Source organism: Marmota flaviventris, chromosome 8, assembly GCF_047511675.1.
Source record: "Marmota flaviventris isolate mMarFla1 chromosome 8, mMarFla1.hap1, whole genome shotgun sequence".
In the NCBI taxonomy this organism is placed as follows: Eukaryota; Metazoa; Chordata; class Mammalia; order Rodentia; family Sciuridae; genus Marmota; species Marmota flaviventris.
Genome location: NC_092505.1, coordinates 54,256,405 through 54,281,397, shown reverse-complemented (window position 1 = coordinate 54,281,397; position 24,993 = coordinate 54,256,405). Strand labels below are relative to the sequence as shown.

The 24,993-nt window shown below is 34.0% G+C and overlaps 1 protein-coding gene across 9 annotated transcripts in view; it reads right to left on the bottom strand.

Moving 5' to 3' along the window:
* Nucleotides 1–252: 252 nt before the first annotated feature.
* Znf148 (zinc finger protein 148) overlaps nt 253–24,993 on the bottom strand; it is a 149,655-nt gene continuing 124,914 nt past the window's right edge. For all 9 annotated transcript variants that reach the window (XM_071615258.1, XM_071615254.1, XM_071615259.1 and 6 more), the window contains 2 exons: nt 8,859–8,977; nt 253–8,595 (listed from right to left, as the gene is read on the bottom strand). In XM_071615258.1, the coding sequence (XP_071471359.1) occupies nt 6,997–8,595; nt 8,859–8,977 (1,718 nt within the window). In that variant the 3' untranslated portion in view covers nt 253–6,996. The remainder of the gene's footprint in view (nt 8,596–8,858; nt 8,978–24,993) is intronic.

Sequence of the window (24,993 nt, the reverse complement as noted above, 5' to 3'; positions counted from 1 at the left end):
TCTAAATGTCCTTTTCATTTGAAAAACTAAACTTATGAGAAACAGTTTAAATTTTAGTTCACTTAAAAATTCACCTCCATTCATCATACAGATGTAACTTATTCTAATATTTTATAAGATTCACCAAAGAGGGAAAGAACAGATATAACTCTGAAAAAATATTAAAACTCTATCCAAATATATAATTAGAAAAATGTTCATATTCTTTTTGTGTGATAACTTGTCAAGTAAGACTCAATGACAACACATTAATTCAAGTGACTTCAATTTTATTTTATTTTTCGTATAATCTTCAGGTGGGAGAAGTGTCATGTAGAGTATTCTTCCCACCCCTCACCCCACCAATTTGAATCATTCAAGAACTGGGATCTAAGAAATGCATTAGTAGACTATCAGTGGTATTATTATGTACAATTGGTTACAGCACCATGCTAATAAGCCGGGGTCATAGGACTCTCTGCAAGGGCCAATTAATTTACCTTTGTCCCATGGACCCAGGCTGCACTCCTGACTGCTGACAGCTTTCTTACAATGCATCCCACTGTCATGAGATAAGGTACTGGCAAAAGTGGTAGATAAATGAAAACAAATTATCTACACTTATCAAAGGGGAAAAAAATCCCATGTATGCTACTGATGGTGATTAATAGAATCTTATCTGTAAAGAAAAAAAAAAAACAAAACATATGCTGTTTGCTCTACATTAAACATTTCAAGTCTAAAATATTCAATGACAGTAACATTTGACTCTTGCACTTGACAACTAATAAATAAAACATTCCACAAAAAGCTACAGTAAAGACCCTGATAATTGTTATCCAATCTGTTAACTGTTAATTCCACACAGACATCCTTTTTTAATATTAACTATGTACCATGGTTTTTGCATATTTACCACTAGTTATTTGGTTCAAAAAACTGTGAAAAATCAGCTAGAAAATTAGACATAAAACTGTATTCTGTATTTTATTTTTCAAACAGCCAGTGTCCACATTTAAAATGCAGAATTTGAAATGTAAGTCTAATAATTCAATTTAAAATAAAGCAAAACAACTTCCTTTAGTATCACAATACATAAAATGTTATTATAAACTCCTTAAGTGGCAAGACTAACTATATGACAACAGTGTCAAAAGCTGTGAAACTCATTAAACCTCTTAATGAGTAAGTCAGTTTAAAGAACATTTCTACGTTCCATGACTACACATGAAACAAGCTTTCACTGTATTATAAAGACTCAGCAAATCATGGCCATCATATGGGGTCAACCAAGACTTTTTTTTTTTTTTAACAATGATGATAAAAATGTATTTAAACATAAAATCCTCCCAATTGTTTAAAAACAATTAAATATGGAGGACAAAATATATTTTAAAATATACTGACTGACTAAATTTCAATCATCAGGCTGCTGACTACTGATGTAAAAGTTTGTATTTAAAAATATCACAAATATCTTATTTAACAGTGAAAATTTCCATGTGGTAAGTTTCATCGCAAAGCGATTTTCACCTGAGTAGATTTGGAAATTTAGTGCTCATATTTTGGGGGGAGGATAAGGAAAGACCCACTTTTTATCTGATCTGAGTTTGCAGTTGATTCCTTCACACTGATTTCCTAGGGGGCTGAAGAAACAATCTGCTGTGACTTTCCCAAGTCATACCATGCCCCCCCCCTTCCCTCATAAATTTGCTCTGGCATTTCATGAATTCTCAATATCCATCAAATATTTCCACTTAGTTACCCATTCAAGCTTGGCAACTAGATCCATTCAGTTCTACACAACAGCGTCTATATTATGTACATGTTTAATTATCAATAGGAAATAGAAAATAAAATTTTACAGTGATTGAGAAAAGGGTCAGAAAATTGGATAGGAAAAATAATACTGTATAATCAGAATAGCCTATTATCCTACCAGTTTCAATGACAGGGTTTTTCTTTTATTAGCTGATATACAAAGAAGGCGTAGGGAATCCCAGGAAAATAACACTATGTATCAGAAAATTCAAATGCTCCACCATCAGGATTTCCATCACACATTTAATTTCTTCTGTACAATTTTTATAAACTTGTTTTCTTTTCAAAATCATCAGATTTCCAGATTAAATTCAGCACTACACAGTATGCCCTTGAAGTAAAATGAGGTTACCTGCTTTATTTGGATACCAAGTTCCCTTCCAGACAGCATTAAAATAAAGACAAGTAAGACTACACAGATAAAATCCAGTATAATTCAAATCCAACAATGAAAAATTTCCCCCATATTGTTGCAAAATTCTTTCTACTGAAATGCTTTGCTACAATAATAAAAAGCATACATTACATATAAAAGATACCAGTGTACTAAAAAGTGACAGAAGTGGACTAGCAAATCCTTCAAAGCACATTATATAAATGACTAGCATTTAAAAACATTTCTCCTATAAAATGTAGGTCATATACATTTATAAATTGGCGGTTTTATTTCTAAAGCAGTGATGTGTGTGTTCAAATAGTTAGCTGTTCTGTACAGTATTATATTGACTCACTTCAAACTACAATAAGTTTGTCTTTCTTTGTATTGAAGTTGAATAAAGTCATCTGATTAGCTGAGAAATCAAGCTTGAAAAATAAGTATCTAAAAATCAAAGTAGAAAGTTTAGAATTATTGAAATGTAGCTATGAAATATGAAGAGAACTATCTATTTCACAATGGAGCTGAAGTCACCTCAAAACTTACGGGCTTGAATCTATATCAGAAACAAATATTAAAATCCAAAGCAAATCACAAAGTTAGGTAGCAGTACAGAAGCAGGGAAAAACAACAACAACGACAACAACAACAACACATCCCTTCCTTCAGTGTGATGGGCACTAAGTTTTGCGGTCTTCCTCCATCTTGCAGAAGAGTGGTAAGGCCATTCAATGCTTAGTGAAAGTGAGTACAGATGAAGCCAGATTTAGCCTGTCTCCTCTGCAACTTCAATTATGCTGTGTAAACAGTGTTACGTTCCAAAAGGAGGAACAATGGAATTTGCTTATAAAAACTGATTAAAGATAATCATCATTAAATGAAATAAGGATAATAATAACTCTGAAATGTTTTTAGAACTTTCCTGATGCTACTTGTAAAGTTAGCACTGCTATGTATTATTGCTTACATACAGTACAACATCATATGCCTTCTAACATAAAGCAGTACTGTGATTTGTTTGTACATATTTACAGATTCTTAAAAACAAGCTGTAAAAACATTACATACTTTCAGACAATACAAATTAGCACATTGGTACTCACTTCAAAACAAATGGAATGCATAACATTAATAAACATCATAAAGGAAGACTCACATGAAAGTCCTTGATTGTCAAGACACATTTATATATAAACTCTAACTGTGCAGAATTAAAGATTCAATCATAGGTACATCCTTACTTGATGAACCATATTTACAGCATGGTATTGCATAAAAAAATAAAATAATGTTTACAGGGTTTTACTTTTTTATCCATTTTGGATTAAAGAAAGCAACAAACATAACAAGAAATGTTTGTCTGCTTTAGTTTGTTTCCTACCAAAGTTTAAGTGAAAAAAAGGAAACATACGGTTTTTATTTGCAGAATATAGCAAAACAACTGGAAAATTATTTCCCTGAAATAAAGCAATTTGAAACGGAAAAGGTTTAAATTAAAATTGCAGACTCAAAAATTTCTCATTGATTATAATAGTGCTTCTTCAAGTAAATACATACTGTGAAAAAATGAGTTCTAGTTTAAAATGTTCTAAGATACGCAGTACTACAATAATGCCTACTTTTAAAGTTTCCCGGCTTTTATTTATTTATTCATTCATTTACTTATTTATTTATTTTAAACAGCCCTTTAAATACCCAAATTAATAAAGTGAAAGAAGTGGCAAAAGATCTAACCTCATAGCACTTTGCAAGTGTCTCGCATCTGTGGAAATGAAAGCCTGCCCTGAGCACAAGGCCTTTTCTGCCTCTCAAGAGAGAAAATGACCCAATTGCTGGCATCTTCAGCCAGAGCTAAGAAGATGGATTTCTACCTTACCAAGTAGCACATTTGCAATGTAGATCTAAAAAATTTAGGAGCCACCCAAATATTCTAAACCAAATGAAATATATGTGCAATAAAATTTTAAGTTAAAAAAGACACTTTTAGAAGATGTTGAAGATACTACTTTATCTAATATGATGTTTCCAATGCTCAAACATAAAAGTAGAACCTAAGAGAAAAAAAAGCACACCTCGCTCACAGAGATCAAGGATTTAAGGGTGAAAGAGCATGTTTTTATAGAACAATTTGTTCACTGAGCGAAATGAGAAACATGAATTACAAAGGATATCTCATATCCTCCATGTTTCAAATCTAAAGCAGCACACAAGGCCACTTATTTTCTCTATTAATGCCCAGATAGAAATTAAACAATTTTCTGAACCAAAATGGGGAAACCCAAACTGTCCAGATGTTTATCATAGGATGATAATACAAGGTAAGTCTGGTAGGCATTTAGAATTTCACAGTAAAACAGTGATGACTGTACTTAAATGGTAAGTCAATAAGTTATGCTGGCTAATTATCAGTTATCTGAAAAATGCTTATGACCTGGTAGAAAAGTCTGCCATTTTGTAGATTTAAAGAAATGTGTTGAAGACAGGAATGCAACACCTGAAAATCTGCTTGCATAACTACCATTTTAAAAGGCCTTCCTTCCTAAGCTTATCCAAACTGCTCAGCAATAGTCACATTCTTAAAACTGTGCTGGTGATGTTAAAACAAACAAAAAATTTTACACAGTACCAAGAACTGCATCAAGTTCCCAAAGGAACACATTTTTGATCAGGCTTAAAAAAATAAAAATCAACTCAGGAAATAAGTGCCTACTGTCATCAAAAGTACTATGAGAAAAATGCCTATAGGATGAGCACAGTTCCATTTTTAACATCTCACCTGAAATAATTCTTCTTGCAATTAAGTGATGCATAACACAACACACATCAATCTTAAGGTCAATAATGGCAGAACTTAAATATTTACTTCAAAGAAGTCTAAATTATTGAAAACTTTGGCAGCAAAGAAAGCTGTCAAACGGGAAAACTAGTATTTCAAACAAAGCTTAATAACCAAAGTGTAGAGGAAACCACATTAAACATAATTTATATTCCTTAACATAAAAACACCAATATACTCAAAATAAATGAATATAAGTGAAGAATGTTGGAGGGGATATTTCTTTGTTCCCTTTCTTTATGAGAACAGTCTTGGGATAACATTAAATAAGAGACAAAAATAATTTAAATGGATAACATATTCTATACTGAAACAAAGAATGTAGACCTACAGGACCAATATAAAAGTTAAAATGGAAATTAACAGCTTCTTCTTCCAAAGATATTAATTTTAGGTTACCACTGGTGCTATATATCAGTACGTGCATTGTGACAAAGATTGCGGAAATTTAAAATACAAAAACCAAAAAGTTGGAACAAATTAAAGAAGATGATAGCATCAATATGACTGTTACGCTCCAAAAATCAGACCTGTCCAATGTGTAACTTAAACCATCATTCTTCAGAAAAGTATATATATATAAAAGTACTATTATTGTACCATGCTGTATTATTTTAAGACAAAGTATTAAAAAAAAAAAACATTCATGGTATAAGGATAAAGTCTGTAGTTTATTTAGATTTTGAAATGCAACAAAAAATTTCCGGTCACTCATCTAGCTGAAAAAGAAATTGTAGTTACTGGAGTTAGTAAACACTTTTGGTTTGTAAAACTGTAATGAGCAGTGTTCATTAAAAAGTAACTCAAGATAAAATAAGCAATTAAAAAGCCCATTTCTTGTTTCTCTGGACACTGTTTAATAATCCAAGAGTCTAGAAAGAGAAGGATTAAACCAAGTTTTACAGTTCCAAAGATAACCCAATTTCCTTTTATTGCCCAAAATTAAAATTGTCAATTATGAGATGATTATGACACAACCATATCAAACCTAAAACTCTAATTTTTTCACTTTTGAGAAATCAAATACCAAATAGATTCTAAGTGCTCTATGTTAACTGAAGTGTATATGTAAAGTAAAATACAATTAAGATTTAAAATGTGGAATATACATTTTGTGTAAGCATTATGTTCTTGGGAATGTAATCTACAGAATATTTTTTACTAAAACTTCAAAACCTTGATACTTGCACATGAAAAAAAAATCATAAAAAAATATCTAGGTACAACTGTACAAAGAAACTGACACCAATATGCATACTTCCATAGAGAAGTGAATGCTTCAACAGTTGTGTATTTTGGTAAAAGTTTTGAAAGTATGCATATATTAAAAGTAATTAGGCTTTTAAATAGTGGAGTCTTAGACTATCAGATTTTTATTACTTTTTTTCTTAAAAAAAAAACACATGTCAATATAATGCAAAATGAAAATCAAGGGTATATGGCATATCATTCTTTTTGAAAGGTGGTTTTCTTCTTTTTTTCCCCCTATAGGACAAACTAATGTATTTAAGCCATAATCTCTTGACATTTAAACTTTAAGTTCACTCTGTCTGTAAAGTATACTCAGATTCCCTGCTGAAGTGCAATGACTATGCTGAAAAACTTAGAAACAGTATGAGTAAATTTCACACAATTACTAATCTCCTAAGAATGTACAATGTTATCAGTTAGGAAACAATTGTGCGAAAGTCTTTTTTTTTTTTTTCCTTTTTAACTTGGTGTAGGTGGAATAGCAAGTTTCTGATCTAAAACAAGTATATGCATTGCTTCTATAAAGGTGACAACATGTAAGGCAGTTCAAAGAATGCTGACTAACCAAACAAAACGTAGTTATGGGATTATCTTGCTATTCATATCAGCTTAACTTGTTATAACGCATTGCTCTTAAATCTGTACAGCACTCCATTTTACACAGAGTAACCCCACTCTTGATTAATCTGTTCTAAAGTGCCAATATTATTTACATTTTTTTTTTTTTTTTTTTTTAGCCAAAAGTCTGGCCAGTTGTGGCATCTGGTGAAGATGTCATCCCAGCTCTGTTATCATTTACATTCACCAAGGGAAATTCTGAAAATTCAGCACTTGTCCCTGGTCCCCGAAGGTTCACCTGTCCATTGGCAGTGCTAAATTGAGTAGCTATTCCAGCTCTGGATCCATGATATGGAGCACGGAAAGGCTGTTCAAAGGAGCTCATTTGGTAAGCTTGGTGGACAGGCTGAGCCTCAGCTTTCTTCTGAGAAGTCACTTGATCCAAAAAGTCCTGTGTTGATGTGGCAGAAGCATGGTTTGTCTCATCACCTGAAAAGGGAAATGAGTGCTGTGAATCACCAACTATTAGTCCAAAGTGGGACTTATCTGGAGTTGTTCTTAGTGGAGAATTCATTCCTGATCGAAAGCTATTGATGGGCATGGCTGCATAGACTTGCTTGTCTATGGAAGAGAATGCTGGCTGATTTGGAAGGGTCTGGTTGTCAGTCACAAAGTTAAGGCTCGGGCTATTCAAATAGGCATCATTTTGGCTAGTTCTGTCCAAAGCCTGCTGCAGAAACTTTGAGTATTCCTGCAACATGTTGGCTTTATCTGATGAGGATGCTTGGGAGCTTGATCCAACATTCTCTGACTGGGTGACTTCCGGTACTTCTGATGAATTTATTGATATGCTAGAAGTCACTTCAGTGTCTGCAACACTGAAGGAAATCTCATGCTGTCCATTAGCTTTATGGGAATAATGATCCAACAAAGTCTGCAGTACCTCATCGGGAATAACATTTTTGTCATGATTACTCTTAATCTCCACATTCAGTGCTTGTGAATCTAATATGGATGCTGTGGTACTTTCATCAATGACACTTGCCACAGCTGCTTGTGTTACAGAAGGCTGCGACGCTATGGTACCCACATTCAGTGCATACTCCCTGCTGTTGTTACTTGCTGCTTGAAGATACCGCTTTTTCTTCAAAAACTGCATGGCATCATCATAATTAGTACTACTATGCACAGGTTTACTGGGTCCCTCTTGCAAGTTATCAACCTGATCAATGTCAGTATTGCCTTCTGAGTCCAGTAAAGCTTGTTTATCCACAAGTTCAAATGCATACTTTGAAACTTTGCTCTCTTCATATGTAGATAAAGGTGAAATTGTTTGATTTTGCTCCAGTGGCTGTTTCAGACTTCTCTTACTATTAATTTTTTTGAGAACCAACTTTGGTGGGTGTATTTCTCCTGATGCATCTTCTAAATGAGATCCCCCAACTGAAGAATGTGGCATTTCAACTGCATACTCTGCCACCATATACTCATCTTTAACTTTAGTACTTGAAGAATAAAGAGGCAAGTAATCATTTTTGTCTTTCTTCAGGTCAGATTTATCCAAAGAACTCTCTTTGTCCATACCAGATGATTTCTTCTCAGTTTTCTGCCTTTTCTTTTTTGGCAGTGAATTATCTTTTGGTGATGTGGAAAAGCCAGAATCTTCTTCAGATGTCAGAAGGCCACCTTTGATGGCACATCTGTTTAGTTTTTTGTCATGATTTTCATGGCACATACGTTTATGTTTCAATACACGATCTGTTCTGGAAAAATACTGTTGAATTCAGAGGTTGGAAGTGGGTTTTTTGTTGTTGTATTTGTGTTTTTGGTCAAACAAAGAAGAGAAAAAAGAAAACAATTAGTATAAGCATAATATAAGCAATTCCAAACAAATTAACAGAGCCAATTTTCTATTATAAATCTTATCAATAAGAATTTAGAAGTTCCTCAAATAGTCTTAGTAGTAAACAGCATTTTCTAATTTCTTAGATTTTATAACTTAATAAGGATAGAACAATTGCAAACTATCTATCTTACCTGTAAACAGTATTCACACTGGTAAGGTTTTTCTCCACTGTGAGTTCTCTTATGCCTTTCCATATGGTATTTTTGTATGAATCTCATACCACATTCATCACAGCGAAATGGTTTTTCACCTAGTACATGATAGAAAGTTTAAAACAAAACAAATATTGTAAAATAATGAATTACTTTGCAATAAGAAACTCTAAATATCCTTTGATAGTTATGATAATTCACTCTTTTCAAATGATAAAAAGTGCTCCCTATTCTAAAAGCTGAAAGCAGGGATACTCAATTTTCCTCCCTTCTGTTATGTGTGCATAGAACATAATCTCTAGAATGACCTGGAGAACAAGAAATTTATAGCAATATGGACATTCTTTCAGCAGAGTAGTTGATAATTTCTTATCTTTCTTTTTAAATCATTTAAAATAATATATTAGAACTTTAAAAAATGTTATTCATGCAGAGTCTAATATCATTCTTAGGTACAGCTTCTTAATTCTTAATCTATTTTAGAAACATTTGTGGTTAAATGAAAATATAAACCCTCGGAAAATACTCTTTAAAATCTAATGTAAGGGCTGTGGCTGTGGCTGTGGCTCAGTGGTAGAGTGCTTGCCTAGTATGTGTGAGTGAGGCACTGGGTTTGATTCTCAGCATCGCGTATAAATAAATAAAATAAAATCTATTGACAACTATAAAAAAATTTAAAAAACATTAAGACATAAAACAAGCTTAGAGACCAAATTTCAAAAGTAAGGTTTGTTTTTTGTTTTTTTAAATATTTATTTAGTTGTAGATGAACATACAGTATCTTTATTTATTTTTATGTGGCGCTGAGGATGGAACCCAGTGCCTCACACATGCGAAGCAAGCACTTTACCACTGAGCTACGGCCTCAGCCCCAAAAGTAAGGTCTGTTTATACTGATTCTTTTTGGCGGGAAGGTAGGTACTGGGGATTGAACCCAGAGGTGCTTTACCACTGAGCTACATTCCCCAACTTTTTTTTATTTTTTATATTTTTAAAATATTGAGACAGGATTTCACTATTTTCACTATATTGAGGTAGGACTTGAACTGAACTTGAGATAGTGATTGTCCTGCTTTAGCCTCCAAGTCACTGGGATTATAGGCATGTGCCACCATGCCTGGCTATATTTATTCTTTTTCTCAACTAAAACCAGCATTTCTTGTCATCTGGGGATGAATTATAAATTGAGTACTGTTAATTATACATTCAACTGCTCTACCCCCATCCCTTAATTCCTTAAGAACTTTTAAGCTATAAGATACCATTACTATGGAGTTCTATAGTTTTCACTGATAAAAATTTTTAAAAAACGCTATAATGTTTCTTCTTTTTAGTTATACCTGACAGTAGAATGTATTTTGACATATTATACACACATGAAGCATAACTTTCCATTCTTGTGGTTGTACATGATGTAGAGGAATTACACTGGTCATGTATTCACATATGAACATATAGGAAAATTATGTCCAATGCATTCTACTATCTTTCCTATTCCCATCTCTTCTCCCTTCCCTTCATTATAAATAGTTTTTGCTGATATAATACTTGTTCGGGAAACTGCTGTTTCTACCTATCATATGCTTAATAAAATTTGACTGAATACTGCTCCTTTACCCACAGCCCTGCTGTGGGACATTAAAAATATCAGACATGCTACTTGTTTTCCAAGAGTTTATAGAATAATTGGAAAAACACGATACACATATTATAAAATGACAACACATAAAACTATATCAAGCTCTGGTTTATTTTTACAACTTTTACATTACCCTGTTTCCCTTCTTAACTTTGTCCTTCAGTCAAAATATCTACCATCTCACACTTCCTACTTTCTTTCTTTTTTTTTATTGGTTGTTCAAAACATTACAAAGCTCTTGACATATCATATTTCATACATTTGATTCAAGTGGGTTATGAACTCCCATTTTTACAGATTGAAGAATCACATCGGTTACACATCCACTTTTTTACATATTGCCATACTAGTGACTGTTGTATTCTGCTATCTTTCCTATCCTCTACTATCCCCCCTCCCCTCCCCTCCCCTCCCATCTTCTCTCTCTACCCCATCTACTGTAATTCATTTCTCTCCCTTGATTTTTTTTCCCTTTCCCCTCACATCCTCTTATATGTAATTTTGTATAACAATGAGGATCTCCTTCCATTTCCATGCAATTTCCCTTCTCTCTCCCTTTCCCTCCCACCTCTCGTCCCTGTTTAATGTTAATCTTTTTCTCATGCTCTTCCTCCCTGCTCTGTTTTTAGTTGCTCTCTTTATATCAAAGAAGACATTTGGCATTTGTTTTTTAGGGATTGGCTAGCTTCACTTAGCATAATCTGCTCTAATGCCATCCATTTCCCTGCAAATTCCATGATTTTGTCATTTTTTAGTGCTGAGTAATACTCCATTGTGTATAAATGCCACATTTTTTTAATCCATTCATCTATTGAAGGGCATCTAAATTGGTTCTACAGTCTAGCTATTGTGAATTGTCACACTTCCTACTTTCACCTTGATCCATGCTGCTCCTTCAGTCAGGAATGCCCACTAAGTGTTCAGACATCACCCTCCCAATGAGACCAAATCAATCTCCTATGGGATACTTTGCTCCTTCTTCCTGAATTTCCACAGAACTCCATTAAAACAACTCCTACGGCACTTATTACTTACAACTCAATAATTATTTCATACATTTCTATTTTTTACCATATTATGCTTCCTTAGACTTAAATTATATTTAGGTAGCTCAAAATACCTTCTGTTATCTTTAGGTGCCAAACAAATGATTACTACAGTGAATTACCAGTGAGAAAAATGTTATTATGAGTTGTTATGATTTGGAAAAGCTTTTTGGAAATGTTAGGAATCTAAGTGAAATAGCACCTGAAGTTAAAATTCCACAGAAAGAAAATTTCTGGAAGAATAACAGAGCTGCTAACTGTTTTTAGATACTGTTTGATGTCCAGGAGAAATGGTGCCTAAGAATAGAATTTAATTCGGCAACAAGTAAATTATATAACCTGGTAAGTCCCAAGTTTTCAATTCTATGCCTATTTCAACAAAATCAACACAGGTGCATTAAAATAGGTTGTAATTCATAATCTGAGTTTGTATGTTGTCTGTTAATTAACATAATTTTATAATTATTATTGTTATTATGGAATTACATATTACATACTATATTTAAGGTTTTATATGTGTTTCTTTTTTAAAATTTTTATTAGTCATTGAATGGCCTTTATTTATTTAATTGCTTATATGTGGTGCTGAGAATCGAACCAAGTGCCTCATGCATGCTAGGCAAGCATTCTACCACTGAGCCACAACTCCAGCCTCTATATGTATTTCTTATCTGGGACAATGGGACAAAATAGTTAAAACTTACAAGGTTGTAACTTCTGTAACTGCTACAGAGTTACCAAATTTTAGGGAAAAAGAGACTTTCCGGTGGCTTTCAAATTGTGCTCTTGCAGGTTCCATAGAGGCTCCCATGCACTGCTGCTGATATGGCAAAAGGTTCAATGCTTATTAAGCAAATTCAGTTGCAGAGTAGCTCACTTTGATATACTGGGACTCCAAGGAAACATTCCAAGGGTCCAGAGGTTAGAGGTTAGAAAGCTTTACCAATTAATCTAGACTAATTCACATTAAAGAAATACTGAAGCCCAGAAAAGTTAAGGAACTTGCACACCAAATAATTAATACAGTAGAAGTCTGGAGAGGAGAATACTTATTCAGGAAGTTTGGAAGAAATGGAATGAGAAATGAGATGGGAAATAATAAAGTAATCCATTCAAGAATACATTGTTAAAGAAAAGGAGACAAAGCTGAAGGCAAAGGAATCAGTGTAGAAGAAAAACTGAACTAAAATTGAATTATTACAGTGAATAATCAAAGGAATAAGATTCCAAAGAACCAAGAAGGAACAGATAATGTTGGAAAGAAGTAAGAAAAGGTGCACATTTTAAAATACAGAATGTAGATGATAGAGATCATTAGGTTAGAACTTAAATCATTTATCAAAAGCAAGAAAGGATACAAGAGAAAATGAGTATGTTGATTAAAATTCAATTAAATCTGCCTAATATTTGTAGACTAGAAGACAACATTGTTAAGATGGTAACATTCCTCAAACTGAGCAGAAGATTCAAAGTAGAAATTCACAACCTTATACTAAAACTCACATCCAAAAACAATTTTTAAAAACCACATAATCAAGGTAATGTTGTAATGGCTTAAGGACAGATATGTATTAAGAAATGGAACTGAGTGGGCTCGGGTGTGGCTTAGTGGTAGAGCACTAGCATATATGAAGTCCTGGTTCAATCCCTAGCACAACAAAAGCAACAAACAAACAAATACAAAAGAAATGGAGTTTAGAGTCTGGAGGAAAACCTTTACATTTATGGTCAAGTGGTTTTCTAAAAAGGTGCCAAGGCGAGGGCTGGGGTTGTAGCTCATTGGTAGAGCATTTAACTAACTCATGTGAGACCCTGGGTTCAATCCTCAGCACCACAACTTAAAAAAAAAAAAAAAAAGAGGTGCCAAGGCAGGCTGGGGTTGTGGCTCAGTGGTAGAGCACTTGCCTAGCATGTGTGAGTTCAATTCTCAGCACCACATATAAATAAATTAATAAATAAAGGTCCATCAACAATTTAAAAAATATTTTTTAAAAAGGTGCCAAGGCAATTCAATGGAGAAAGAATAGTGTTTTCAACAAATATGCTTGGACAACTTAATACTCACATGCAAAAGAACGAAGAAGATGCCTCCTACCTCACATCATAAATAAAAATACCTCAAAATGTATCATAGGCCTTAATGTTAGGACCAAAACTATTAAAACAACAGAATAAAACACAGGAATGATCTTCATGACCTTGGCTAGGCAATGGTTTTTCAGGTATGATACCAAAACACAATAACCAAACAAAAAAATAAATGAACTTCATCAAAGTTAAAACTTGTGCTTCAAAGGACACTATCCTTACCTCGCCCTGCAAAAAATGTTTGCTATTGTGGGAAACTATGGCAATTCCTCAAAGACCTATCACATGACACAAAAATTCTATTCCTAAGTATATTTTCAAAAGAATTAAAAACAGGAACTCAAACAGATACCTGTATACCAAAATATATCACAGCATTATTCAAAACAGATAAAAGGTGAAGCAAGCCACTGTCGATCAACTTAAATAGGGAGAAAAATGTGATGGGTACAAACAATGGAACAGTATTCAGTTGTAAAAATGAAATCCTGATACATACTACCTACAAACATGGGATAAACCTTGAAGATATTTTGCAAAGAGAAAGAAGTCAGATACGAAAAGGATAAACAGGGACCGAGTCTACTTATATGACGGATATAGAATAGGCAAATTCAGAAACACTGAAAATAGACCAGTGGCACAGGAACCAGGGGAGGCATCGAGGGGATGTTACTGTTTAATGGTTGTAAAGTTTCTGAAGGCTGGATTTTTTGTTTGTTTGTTGTTGTTGTTTTTTTTTTTTTTTTTTTTTGTCACTTTCTGAGATGGAGTCTTGTTATGCTGCCCAGGCTGGCTTCATATTTACAATCCTCCTGACTCAGTCTGGGGAATAGATGGACTCACAGGCATACAACAAGTGCCTGGGCTTGATTACAGAGGTTGTTTGTTTACATAACCTTATAAATTTGCTTAATGCTATTACATTGTACAGTTTAAAATGATTCAAATAATAAAATTCCATGCAATCATTTTTTTAAAAGTGAAAAGACAACTCAGAATGGGACAATTTATGAATCATATATTTGATAAGGGATATAATTGAGAATATAAAACAGCTCTTTGTATAAGAAAAGATGTAAAAATGACCAATTAGCATATAAAAAGATGCTCAACATCATAATTATTTAGTAAAATATAAATCAAAACCACAATGGTTTCAAACCTACTAGGGATGGCTAAAATAGTAACAAGTATTAGCACTGGGTTGTAGATGGCTGTTATGATTATGAAATAGTATGATTACTGTGGAAAACAGTTTTGCAAGCCATCAAAATGTTATAGCTGGGCTGGGGATGTGGCTCAAGTGGTAGCACACTCGCCTGGCATGCGTGCGGCCCGGGTTCGATCCTCAGCACCACATACAAAACAAAGATGTTGTATCCGCCGATAACTAAAAAATAAATATTAAAATTCTCTCTCTCTCTCTCCTCTCTCACTCTCTCTTTAAAAAAAAAAAAAAATGTTATAGCTACCATATGACCCAGCGATTCTATTCCTAGGCTTATAACCAAGAGAACTAAATACTTAAGCCCTCATAAGCATTGTACACAAGTATTAATTAAAATACAGCATTATTTACAATAGCCAAAAAGTAGAAACAGTCCAAATATCCACCAGTTGGATCCATGTGTGCATTATTCAGCTAAAAAAAAAGGAATAAGATACATGCTACAACATGTCCAGAATGAGCAGATCATACTGACAGAAAGCAAATTAATGGTTGCCTTGAGCTGAGAGGAAGTGGGCAATAAAGGTGAATGCTAATAGGTATGGGTTTTCTTTTGGGGGTGATGACAGTGTTCTAAAATTTATATAGTGATAGTACAACTCTGTAAGATACTAAAAACTGCTGAACTGCATACTTTAAATAGATGGGTTTTTCTGATACTGTGAATTTTATCTCAATAAAGTTATGATTTTTAAGGGGCTGGGGTTGTGGCTCAGCAGTAAAGCACGTGCAGGACCCTGAGTTTGATCCTCAGCACCACATAAAAATAAATAAGTTAAATAAAGGCATTGTGTCCAACTACAACTAAAAAATAAATATTAAAAAAAAAAGATTATGATTTTAAAAATACAGTATAAGGGCTGGGGCTGTAGCTCAGTGGTCAAGTGCTTGCCTAGCATGTGTGAAGCACTGGGTTCAAGCCTCAGCACACATAAAATACAGGTATTGTGTCCATCTACAACCAAAAATATTTTTTTTAAATATTGCATAAGCACACAATTGGTACCACCCAAAGTATATAAATTAGAAATTCTTTCTTTTATTATATTTGGATGATAAACTCCTAGAAACAATTCTTGATCAAATAATAAATATATTTATAATTCTGAAATATATTATCAAATATATTATCAAATTGTTCTCCCTCCACAGGAGACATTATCAATCTATATCCTCTATCAGCAAAACTATTTCCCTATAACATCACCATACACTACTATGTTGTCCAACTTTTTGATAACTATATACCTAACCTGAAAACATGATCTCAGCTTGAGGTCAAACCATCTTATATCTTATTCAGTTTCTATGAACTATTCACTCATACCTTCATCCAATTTTGTGGTAGGCTGTCAGTCTTTTTCTTGAAGACTTGTAAAGGTTTTACTAAGGAGGGTGATCTTTTGTTTTTGAGTTCTAGGTTTTTTCTAGCCTTTCTATACCCCCTTGAATGGTGGAGATGAAATAAAAATTGTTAAATTTTTACACAGCTGAATGTGTCAATCTTCTCCTTGATGGATATTGGATTCTCAGTATTATTTAGAAAGGACTTCCTTACTCCTATCCACATTTTTACATATGTACTTACAGCTGCTTCTGCTGCTTTTTTTTTTTTTAACATTTCATCTGATATATGGAAGTCATCTTGAGGCAGAATGGGAGGTTTGAATGGTTTCTAGATGGCAATCTAGTTTTTCCAGGACTACTGATTGAAAAGTTCAGCTTTTCTTTTCCCATTTTTCTTTCCCTCTCTTATCTACTTTCTCTGGCACTGTATGAAAAAGTAGTAGTGATAATGGATTCTGTATCTTGTCCCTGGCTTGGGTACTTTGAATGTTTCTTACTTTTGAATGCAAATGAAAGTAAAATAACTGTTGCCTATTTGCCTTAAGAAAAATAAAAACATCTAAATTTCTTTTGGAAGAAAATCCTTTTTTATTTTTCCTTTTGGGGGTCTAAGTGCTTCCACTGAAAAATGAAGACAATCTATATAGTAATTTTAAGATTAACAGGAAAAAACTTGAAGAGTAGCAAGAGGGCTGGGGTTGTTGCTCAGTTGCCTAGCGTGTGTGAAGCACTGGGTTCGATCCTCAGCACCACACAAAAATAAATTTTAAAAAAAAAGTAGCAAGAAGTATATATTTTTTAAGCATTCAGGAAAGTAATAACATGGTGAGAAAAACATCCCAATGTGTCCCACAAATGGTAATTTTCTAATACTCAAAGGCCGTAGAGTTTCTCTTCTAATGATTATCCACTAAATCCCCCACTGTGCTGTTTTTCCCTGGTAACTTTGACACTGCATATAAACAGTTTTCTATGGGTGAAAAATTCTTTCTATAACAGATGGGTAACTGCTATGATTTCAATATGGTTTGAGCGAATCCCCCAAGGGTTCACCATGGAGTGGGAGCTTGGTCCTCACTGTGATAGTACTGGGAAGTGATGTGGATTAAAGAGATGGATCCCAGTGAGAAGTACTGAGAGCACTGTCCTTTAAAGGATGTGATAGTAGTTCTCTTGGGACCCTGACTACTTCTTACAAGGGGGCTTACAAAACAGCAAAACTGGCCTCTCCATAGTTGTTCTGGCTTCCCTCTCACATTCCTGCCATGATGCCATCTGTAATAATTATTACAGTTATCTTCAAAACTGATATTCTCATCTGCAAAGTGGAAATATTAATATAAAATATCACAGAACCAAACATTAAATTAGATAACTCATGAAAAGCAGCAAATTGAGAATAAAGTCTGGAATATTATAAGAGCTCAATAAACAATTAACAATAGAAATGAAGAAGTTGCAAAGCCAAACAAGTCCTCACCAAAGGCTGAATTAATGGGGCTACATCAGTTGAATTTTCAGCCTCCAAAATAAAAAAAAAAAAAACCTCTTTTCTTTATAAAGTACCTAGCTTCAGATATTCATAACTGTGATCATTAGGGTAAATTATATATAAAAAAGTTATGAGGGGGCTGGGGATGTGGCTCAAGCAGTAACACGCTTGCCTGGGTTCGATCATTAGCACCACATAAAAAATAAAATTACAAAGATGTTGTGTCCACCGAAAACTGAAAAATAAATATTTTTAAAAAAGTTATGAGGATCTAAGCTTTATGCATAATCTAGCTCACTGTGGCTTAACATTAAATCTGATTTTTGACAGTTTCAACTAACCCTTTTCTCCCACTCTTCACACCATTCCAATCTTGGTTCTTGTAAATCCCCTTTAGGTCATTAATAAAACCAAATCTCTTTCATCACTTCACTAGTCCTCTCAATGACATTCAAGTGATCTCTTTCTTTTTCCTGAAACTCACTTTGCCCTTGGCTTCTATGACATCCATACTTCTTCAACTTCTCCTGACTGTTCCTTCATAGTACTCTTTTCAGCTCACCCTCCTCCCTCCAAATGTTGAAGACTTCTTTGTAGGCTTTCTGCTTTTCTCATTCTATATTCTTTGGAAAGAAGGGAAGCTCACCTATTTCCATGGCTTTCATTACTCTCAATCTGAGCTCCAGATCCACACATCCAAAGTGCCTATTTAATATATCCACTTCTATGACACAGATCTCAAATACATTATATCTTGCACTAACTTGTGATCTTCAACCTGCAGCTGGGTTGAAGGAAAGCAATAACATGGTGAGACAAAGGTCACAAGTGGCAAGGTTATCTACCTAGTTATGTGAGCCAGGAGCCTATATGACTTTTCTCTGCTTTACCTTCTCTCTGCATATTCAACCAATTAATAGGTCCTACTGATTCTGCTTACTAAATGCCTGTCAAATCAGCCCACTTCTCTCTATTTCCACTGTTATCACTCAAGTTCAAGATACCATCATCTCCTGGTCTGAACTATAACATCCTTTTAAATTGTAGTCTCTCTGGGATCTGCTTTCTTCTCCTAATTCCACACTATTAGTCATCTTCTGTTAATATAAGTAAATGTGATTATGTTTAAAGCCTTTCAGTGGTCTAAAGTTCTTAGGATAAAATAAAAACTGAGTGGCATTATCACCTGGATTCTGCCTTTCTCTTGTGCCTGATCTTTCTTTACAATTTGCCCAACTAATTCCTCAGCTCTAATCAAAGTGGTGTTCTTTTAATTCCTAAACTGGCCTGCTTCACCTTATCTCTAACATCATTTTCTCCTTAACTCCTCCACAAAATTTCTCCAAATTAGTTCATGATTATGATAGTGAATGTAAAGTATTTAACAGTCAAAAATGTTTTATCTTTCTTTATTAATGAGAATTTAAGTAGAAATTTTCATAGTCTAGTCAAAAATATTCATGATGATATCTATGACAAAGTTCATTTGGTTTAGTAATACTACTTGACAACAGAGGTTTATGACGTACTTTTGTTAAGTCATAAAACTTGATATGACTTTTAAATCATTAAAAAGGACAGAAAGTTTTCAAGTAAAATAAATACTATACTAACAAAAAAGAAACAGAAAAGTACTTAAGAGTGCAGATTTTAGAGCCAGATTAGCTGGTTTTTAATGCTGGTCTCAGCATTTAACTGTGAGAAATTATATGTATTATATAAACTCTTCAAAACTGATATTCTTATCTGCAAAGTAGAAATATTAATATAAAATATCACAGAACCAAACATTAAATTAGATAACTCATGAAAAGAGCAAATTGAGAATAAAGTCTGGAATATTATAAGAGCTCAATAAACAATTAACAATAGAAATGAAGAAGTTGCAAGGCATGGTAGAGCACACCTATAATCCCAGCAATTTGGGAGACTGAGGCAGGTGGATTGCAAATTTAGCCGAGATCTGTCTCAAAATTAAAAATAAAAGTGCTGGGGATGAAGCTCAGTGGTAGTGAGCCCTGGGTGCCACCCGCTACCCTAAACAAAAGAAAGAAGGTAAGAGATTGACAACAAATGATTAGCATTATATTTACATGTTGATTATAGCTATAACCCAGTGACTGAATCATACATCTCAAATGAGAACACGCGTACGATACACAATAAACTTAGGAAAAAAATGAAATGATTTAGTAACCACAGACCCAATAATTTTGCTTATAACTTTAAAGAACATGGGAGTATCTTTGGCATATAGCTCTTCCAGGAAGTTAGAAAGACTATTTACCAGACTAATAAGAGAGACCATACACTATCCAAAAAAATTACATTCTATAGGAAATCATCTTAGACTAAAGTACAACCAATTAAGTACAAATAAGGTTATTAAATGAAAACTGTAGAGCTGCCACAGTACCATGAAGACATTTCACTCAATGTCATTTACACTAAATTGACAAAAATCCCAGCGGCCCTAAGATAACTAATGAAAGATCTAATTTTCCAAGGTAGCAAATTTTTTAAAACCTACCTTTCTAGGATACAATGATTTTCTTTTCCTAGAATGAAGGGCAGCAAAATACTTAACTCCTATATTTTGAACATACTAGCAATGTTCGCCCACTTTTAAAAAATAAGAGGTTGGGGTCACCACTTCCCCCCCAAAAGAAAGTAGAGAAAAATTCTGGGTTTCTTTTGTAGAGCTGTGAAGTTATAATTTATAGCCACCATAATATTTAAAGTGGTTTAGGGCTGGGAGGATTAACTCAGCGGTATACTACTTGCCTAGCATGGAAGGCCCTGGGTTCAACCCCTGCTACCATAAAAAAAATGAATGAATAAATAAATGATTACAGCAGTCTCATCCTAGATAGAGTTCCTTAGGATGAAATAGCTTATGATAGGAAGAGAACTGTTTCTTGGCTCCTGCAGATTAGATTTTAGACTTGTACTTTATGGGACAGATAATAGTGGAAAATAATAAGTGACCTCTAGAGTAAGATCAACATCCCAGGAAAACTCTAATGACAATTTTAAAGATTTGAGAGTTGGTCTAGGAACCATGTGAAAAACAAAACAAAGCAAAAACAAAACAAAACAAAACAAAAACCCACCACCACCAAACAACAACAAAACCTCTCCTTTTATAGAAGTAGGCTGAATACTACATAAACATGACCATTTCTACATCTCATTTTTCTATCATCACTCAGTTGGTACAAGTACCTAAATATCTTAACACTATATAATTGATGTCCCAATGATGGAAGACCTTACAGACCTAAATTAAAGGAACATTATTAATTTACTGTAAATATACCTAAATGTAAAATATCCAATTAGTTAAAATGGTTGGATATATGAATATCAGTGTGTCCTTACAAAAAAGAAATATGAATTAAAATTCCAAAATGTAAAAATACACTTTAAACAGTGTTTAAGTAAACACTATCCTGACTTCAAGCATTTCAGATCACTATATTTCTGAACTTTCAAGACAATTCCTGAGAATAATCACTCTAAAGTACAAGATCAATAGTGAAGACGTCATTAAGCACACAAGGGGTTGGTTACCAAATCAGATGACTCCATATTGAATCTGCTAAAAAACAAAGAATCCCCTGTTATCAACTTATTTTATTTCCTATAAAATATGTTTAAACATCTGTGTTGTTTTTTGTTTAGTTTTTGGTTGTACTAGGGACTGAACCCAAGGGGCGCTCTACTGTTGAGCTACATCCTCAGCCCTTTCTGTTTGATTTTTGAGACAGGCCTTGCTAAGTTGCTGAGGCTGGCCTCCCACCTCAGCCTCTGGAGTCCCTGGGGCTATAGTTGTGTACCAACATGCCTCCTTCCTCTTCTAATTATTTAATGTATCTAACAATGAAGGGCCAACCTCTCAAAAGGATACTTTTGTCATCACTAAAATCCTTTACCTAATCATAGCCCTAAACAGGGGTCTTTTGACTTTTTGCCATCCCCCACAACAATGTATTATTCTGCCACAATAATTTTTCATATTACCTGCAACTTAACATTTTTCCACGTGAGAAATATATTTTTCCACTTCAGGAATATATTCAGATGTTTTAATTTGAGCACAGAGCATTAACACTACTATAATCCAAAGAATCTAGACCGTATAACTCAGAATGAGCCACAATTTAAGCAACTACATTTTCTGGATTTGGCTGTCAACTGAATAAATAAAGAGAACTAACAAACACTACAATATTCTAAGACAATAAAGTGGTCTGCTACAAGCACAATACTTTTTAAACTGTCACCTTAAAAATATAGGTAAAGGGGCCAGGATTGTGGCTCAGTGAGGGGTAGAGCACTTGCCTAGCATGTGTGGGGCACTGGGCTTGATCCCCAGCACCATGTAAAATATCCAATTAGTTAAAATGGTTGGATATATGAATATCAGTGTGTCCTTACAAAAAAGAAATATGAATTAAAATTCCAAAATGCAAAAATACACTTTAAACAGTGTATTTACAAATAAACAAATAAAATTAAGGTATTGTGTCCATCTACAACTAAAAAAATATTTAAAAAAATACAGGCGAAATTTACATCTCAATCTAGAACAACTATTTTATCACATCTTTAGCTTAAAATTTTATTGAGTATCAAATAAAATTATTTGTAATTTTACAATAAAAATCAAGTCAAAATGGATTAAAAACATAAAACCTGAACCTTAAAAATCCTTGGGGAGGGGTAGGGAAAGGAAAAAAGCTCCTTTACAGTGGTTTTGGCAAGGATTTTATGGATATGACTCCAAAAGCACTGACAACAAAAGCAAAAATAAATAAGTAGGACTAAATAGTTTTGCAGAGCAAAAGACACAAAGTAACAAACTGAAAAGGCAACCTACAGAAAAAGAAAAAATATCTGAAAACTGTATATTCAATAAGGGGCTTACAACCAATATATAAAGTGGTAGAGTACTTGCCTAGCATGTGTAAGGTTTTGGGTTCCATCCCCAGCACAGGGGGAGGGTAATACAACACAGCAGCACAATTAAAAAATAAGAGACCTGAATATACATTTTTTTCCCCCACAGAAGACATCCAAAAGGCCAAACAGTACATGAAAGGTATCAACATCACTAATCATTAAGGAAATGAAATTCAAAACCACGAGATATCACTTCACACCTATTAGAATAGTTATTACCAAACAGTCAAATGGTAAGTGTTCTTGAGGATATGGAGAAAAGGGTACTTGGTACACTGTTGCTGAGATTGTAATGTAGGACAGTCATTAATGGAAAACCTTATGGGGGTTCCTCACAAAATTAAAAATAGAACTACCATATGACCCAGTAATTCCAATTCTGGGCATTGATTCAAAGGAGTTGAAATTAGTATACTGAAAAGATAGCTGCACTACCATGTTCACAGCAGTATTATTCACAACAGCCAAGATATGGAAACAACCCAAGTGTCCACTGAAAGATGAATAGATAAAAAAAAATTTACTATGTAAGTATATATATACAATTGAATTTTATTCAGCTTTAAAAAAGGAGATCTTGTCATCTGCAACACAGAGATGACACTAAGGACATTATCTTAAGTGAAATAAACTAGGCACAGAAAGATAAAGATCTTACATATAAGATATAAAGAAGGAGAACTCAAATACACAGAAAGTAGAATGGTATGTGTGGTCAGGGGTAGGGAAAATGGGGAAAGTTCAGTCAAAAGATACACATTTTCAGTTGTACGATGGTAAGTTCTGCAGACTTAATGTACTGCACAGTAACTATAGTTAAGAATAATGTATTAGGTACTTGAAATCTGCTGAAAGTAGATCTTTAGTGTTCTCAACATATACACAAAAAGGTAACTATGTAAGACAATGATTATTAATTAGTTTGATTTTGGTAATCACTTCACAATGCGTATGTATATCAAAGGGGAGGAAGGGAATGGAAGGAGGCTTGCGGGTAGTAAAGATGGTGGAATGAGATGAACATCACTATCCGAGGTACGTGTATGACTAGTGGTGAGACACTACATTCTGTACAACCAAAGAAATGAAAACTTGTGCTCTATTTGTGTACAATGAATTGAAATGCATTCTGCTATCATGCATAACTAATTAGAATTAAAAAAATTTTTTTTAAATCACACTGTACACCATATACAACTTCTACTTGTTAAGTATGCCTCAATATGGCTGGGGTGGGGAGGGGAATTATCCCCATTCACCAGGTAATGAAAATTTTGCCCAATGTCATGATACTAATAATAAACCAGGTCCAGGGATGAACCTTGGATGACCATCTTTCTTCTTCAAAAAAGATGCTTCTGCACCAAATTCATCTATTTTAGTCTACTTTAGAGCAGTCCCAAAATGTGGACCCTCTGATCATATGTATACACTTTTTATTTTTATTTTTTTATTGTAGATGGACAGCACGCCTTTATTTCATTTATTTATTTATTTATGTGTGTAGTGCTATGGATCGAACCCAGTGCCTCACACATGCTAGGCAAGTGCTCTGCTACTGAGCCCAAGCCCCAGCCCCAGCCCCTCTATATACTTAAAAAAATTTTTTTTTAAAAACTTATTCTTTAGTTGTAGTTGGACATAATACCATCATTCTATTTATTTACTTTTTTTATGTGGTGCTGAGGATCGAACCCAGGGCCTCACATGCGCTAGGCGAGCGATTTACTGCTGAAGCCACAACCCCAGCCTCTGTATACACTTTGAAAAATATAGTTTTAGTTGTGGATGGACTCAACACCTTTAATTTGTTTATTTATATGTGGTGCTGAGGATAGAAACCAGTACCTCACACGTGCTAGGCAAACACTCTACCACAGAGCTATACGCCCAGCCCCAAGTATACACTTTACAAGCTAATCTGTAGCTCACCATTAAGAAATTAGATAGTGTCCACTATTTTGTAAGAGAAAAAGGGGGAGGGGAGCAGAACAATAACATAATAAGTGGTATCTCAGTCACAGATTCATTTGGGAAGTATTAAAGAGTATTAACGAAGATCATTAGATCTTCTCTCCGGAAAATGACTGTCGCTGGGATGGTTAGAACCTAGTTTTATGATTTTTTTCTTAACACAATATGACTGTTTGGTTAGTTTTCACAAATTCATATAACTTTGCAAGCATCACCCAAATCATGACAATTAATTTACATAAAAACACAAGTTTCCTATAACTCTCTCTAATCCCTCCCCCTGCTTCTCTGTCATTTCTTCCCTGCTTCTCCAGGTCTGCTTTCTGTCCCTA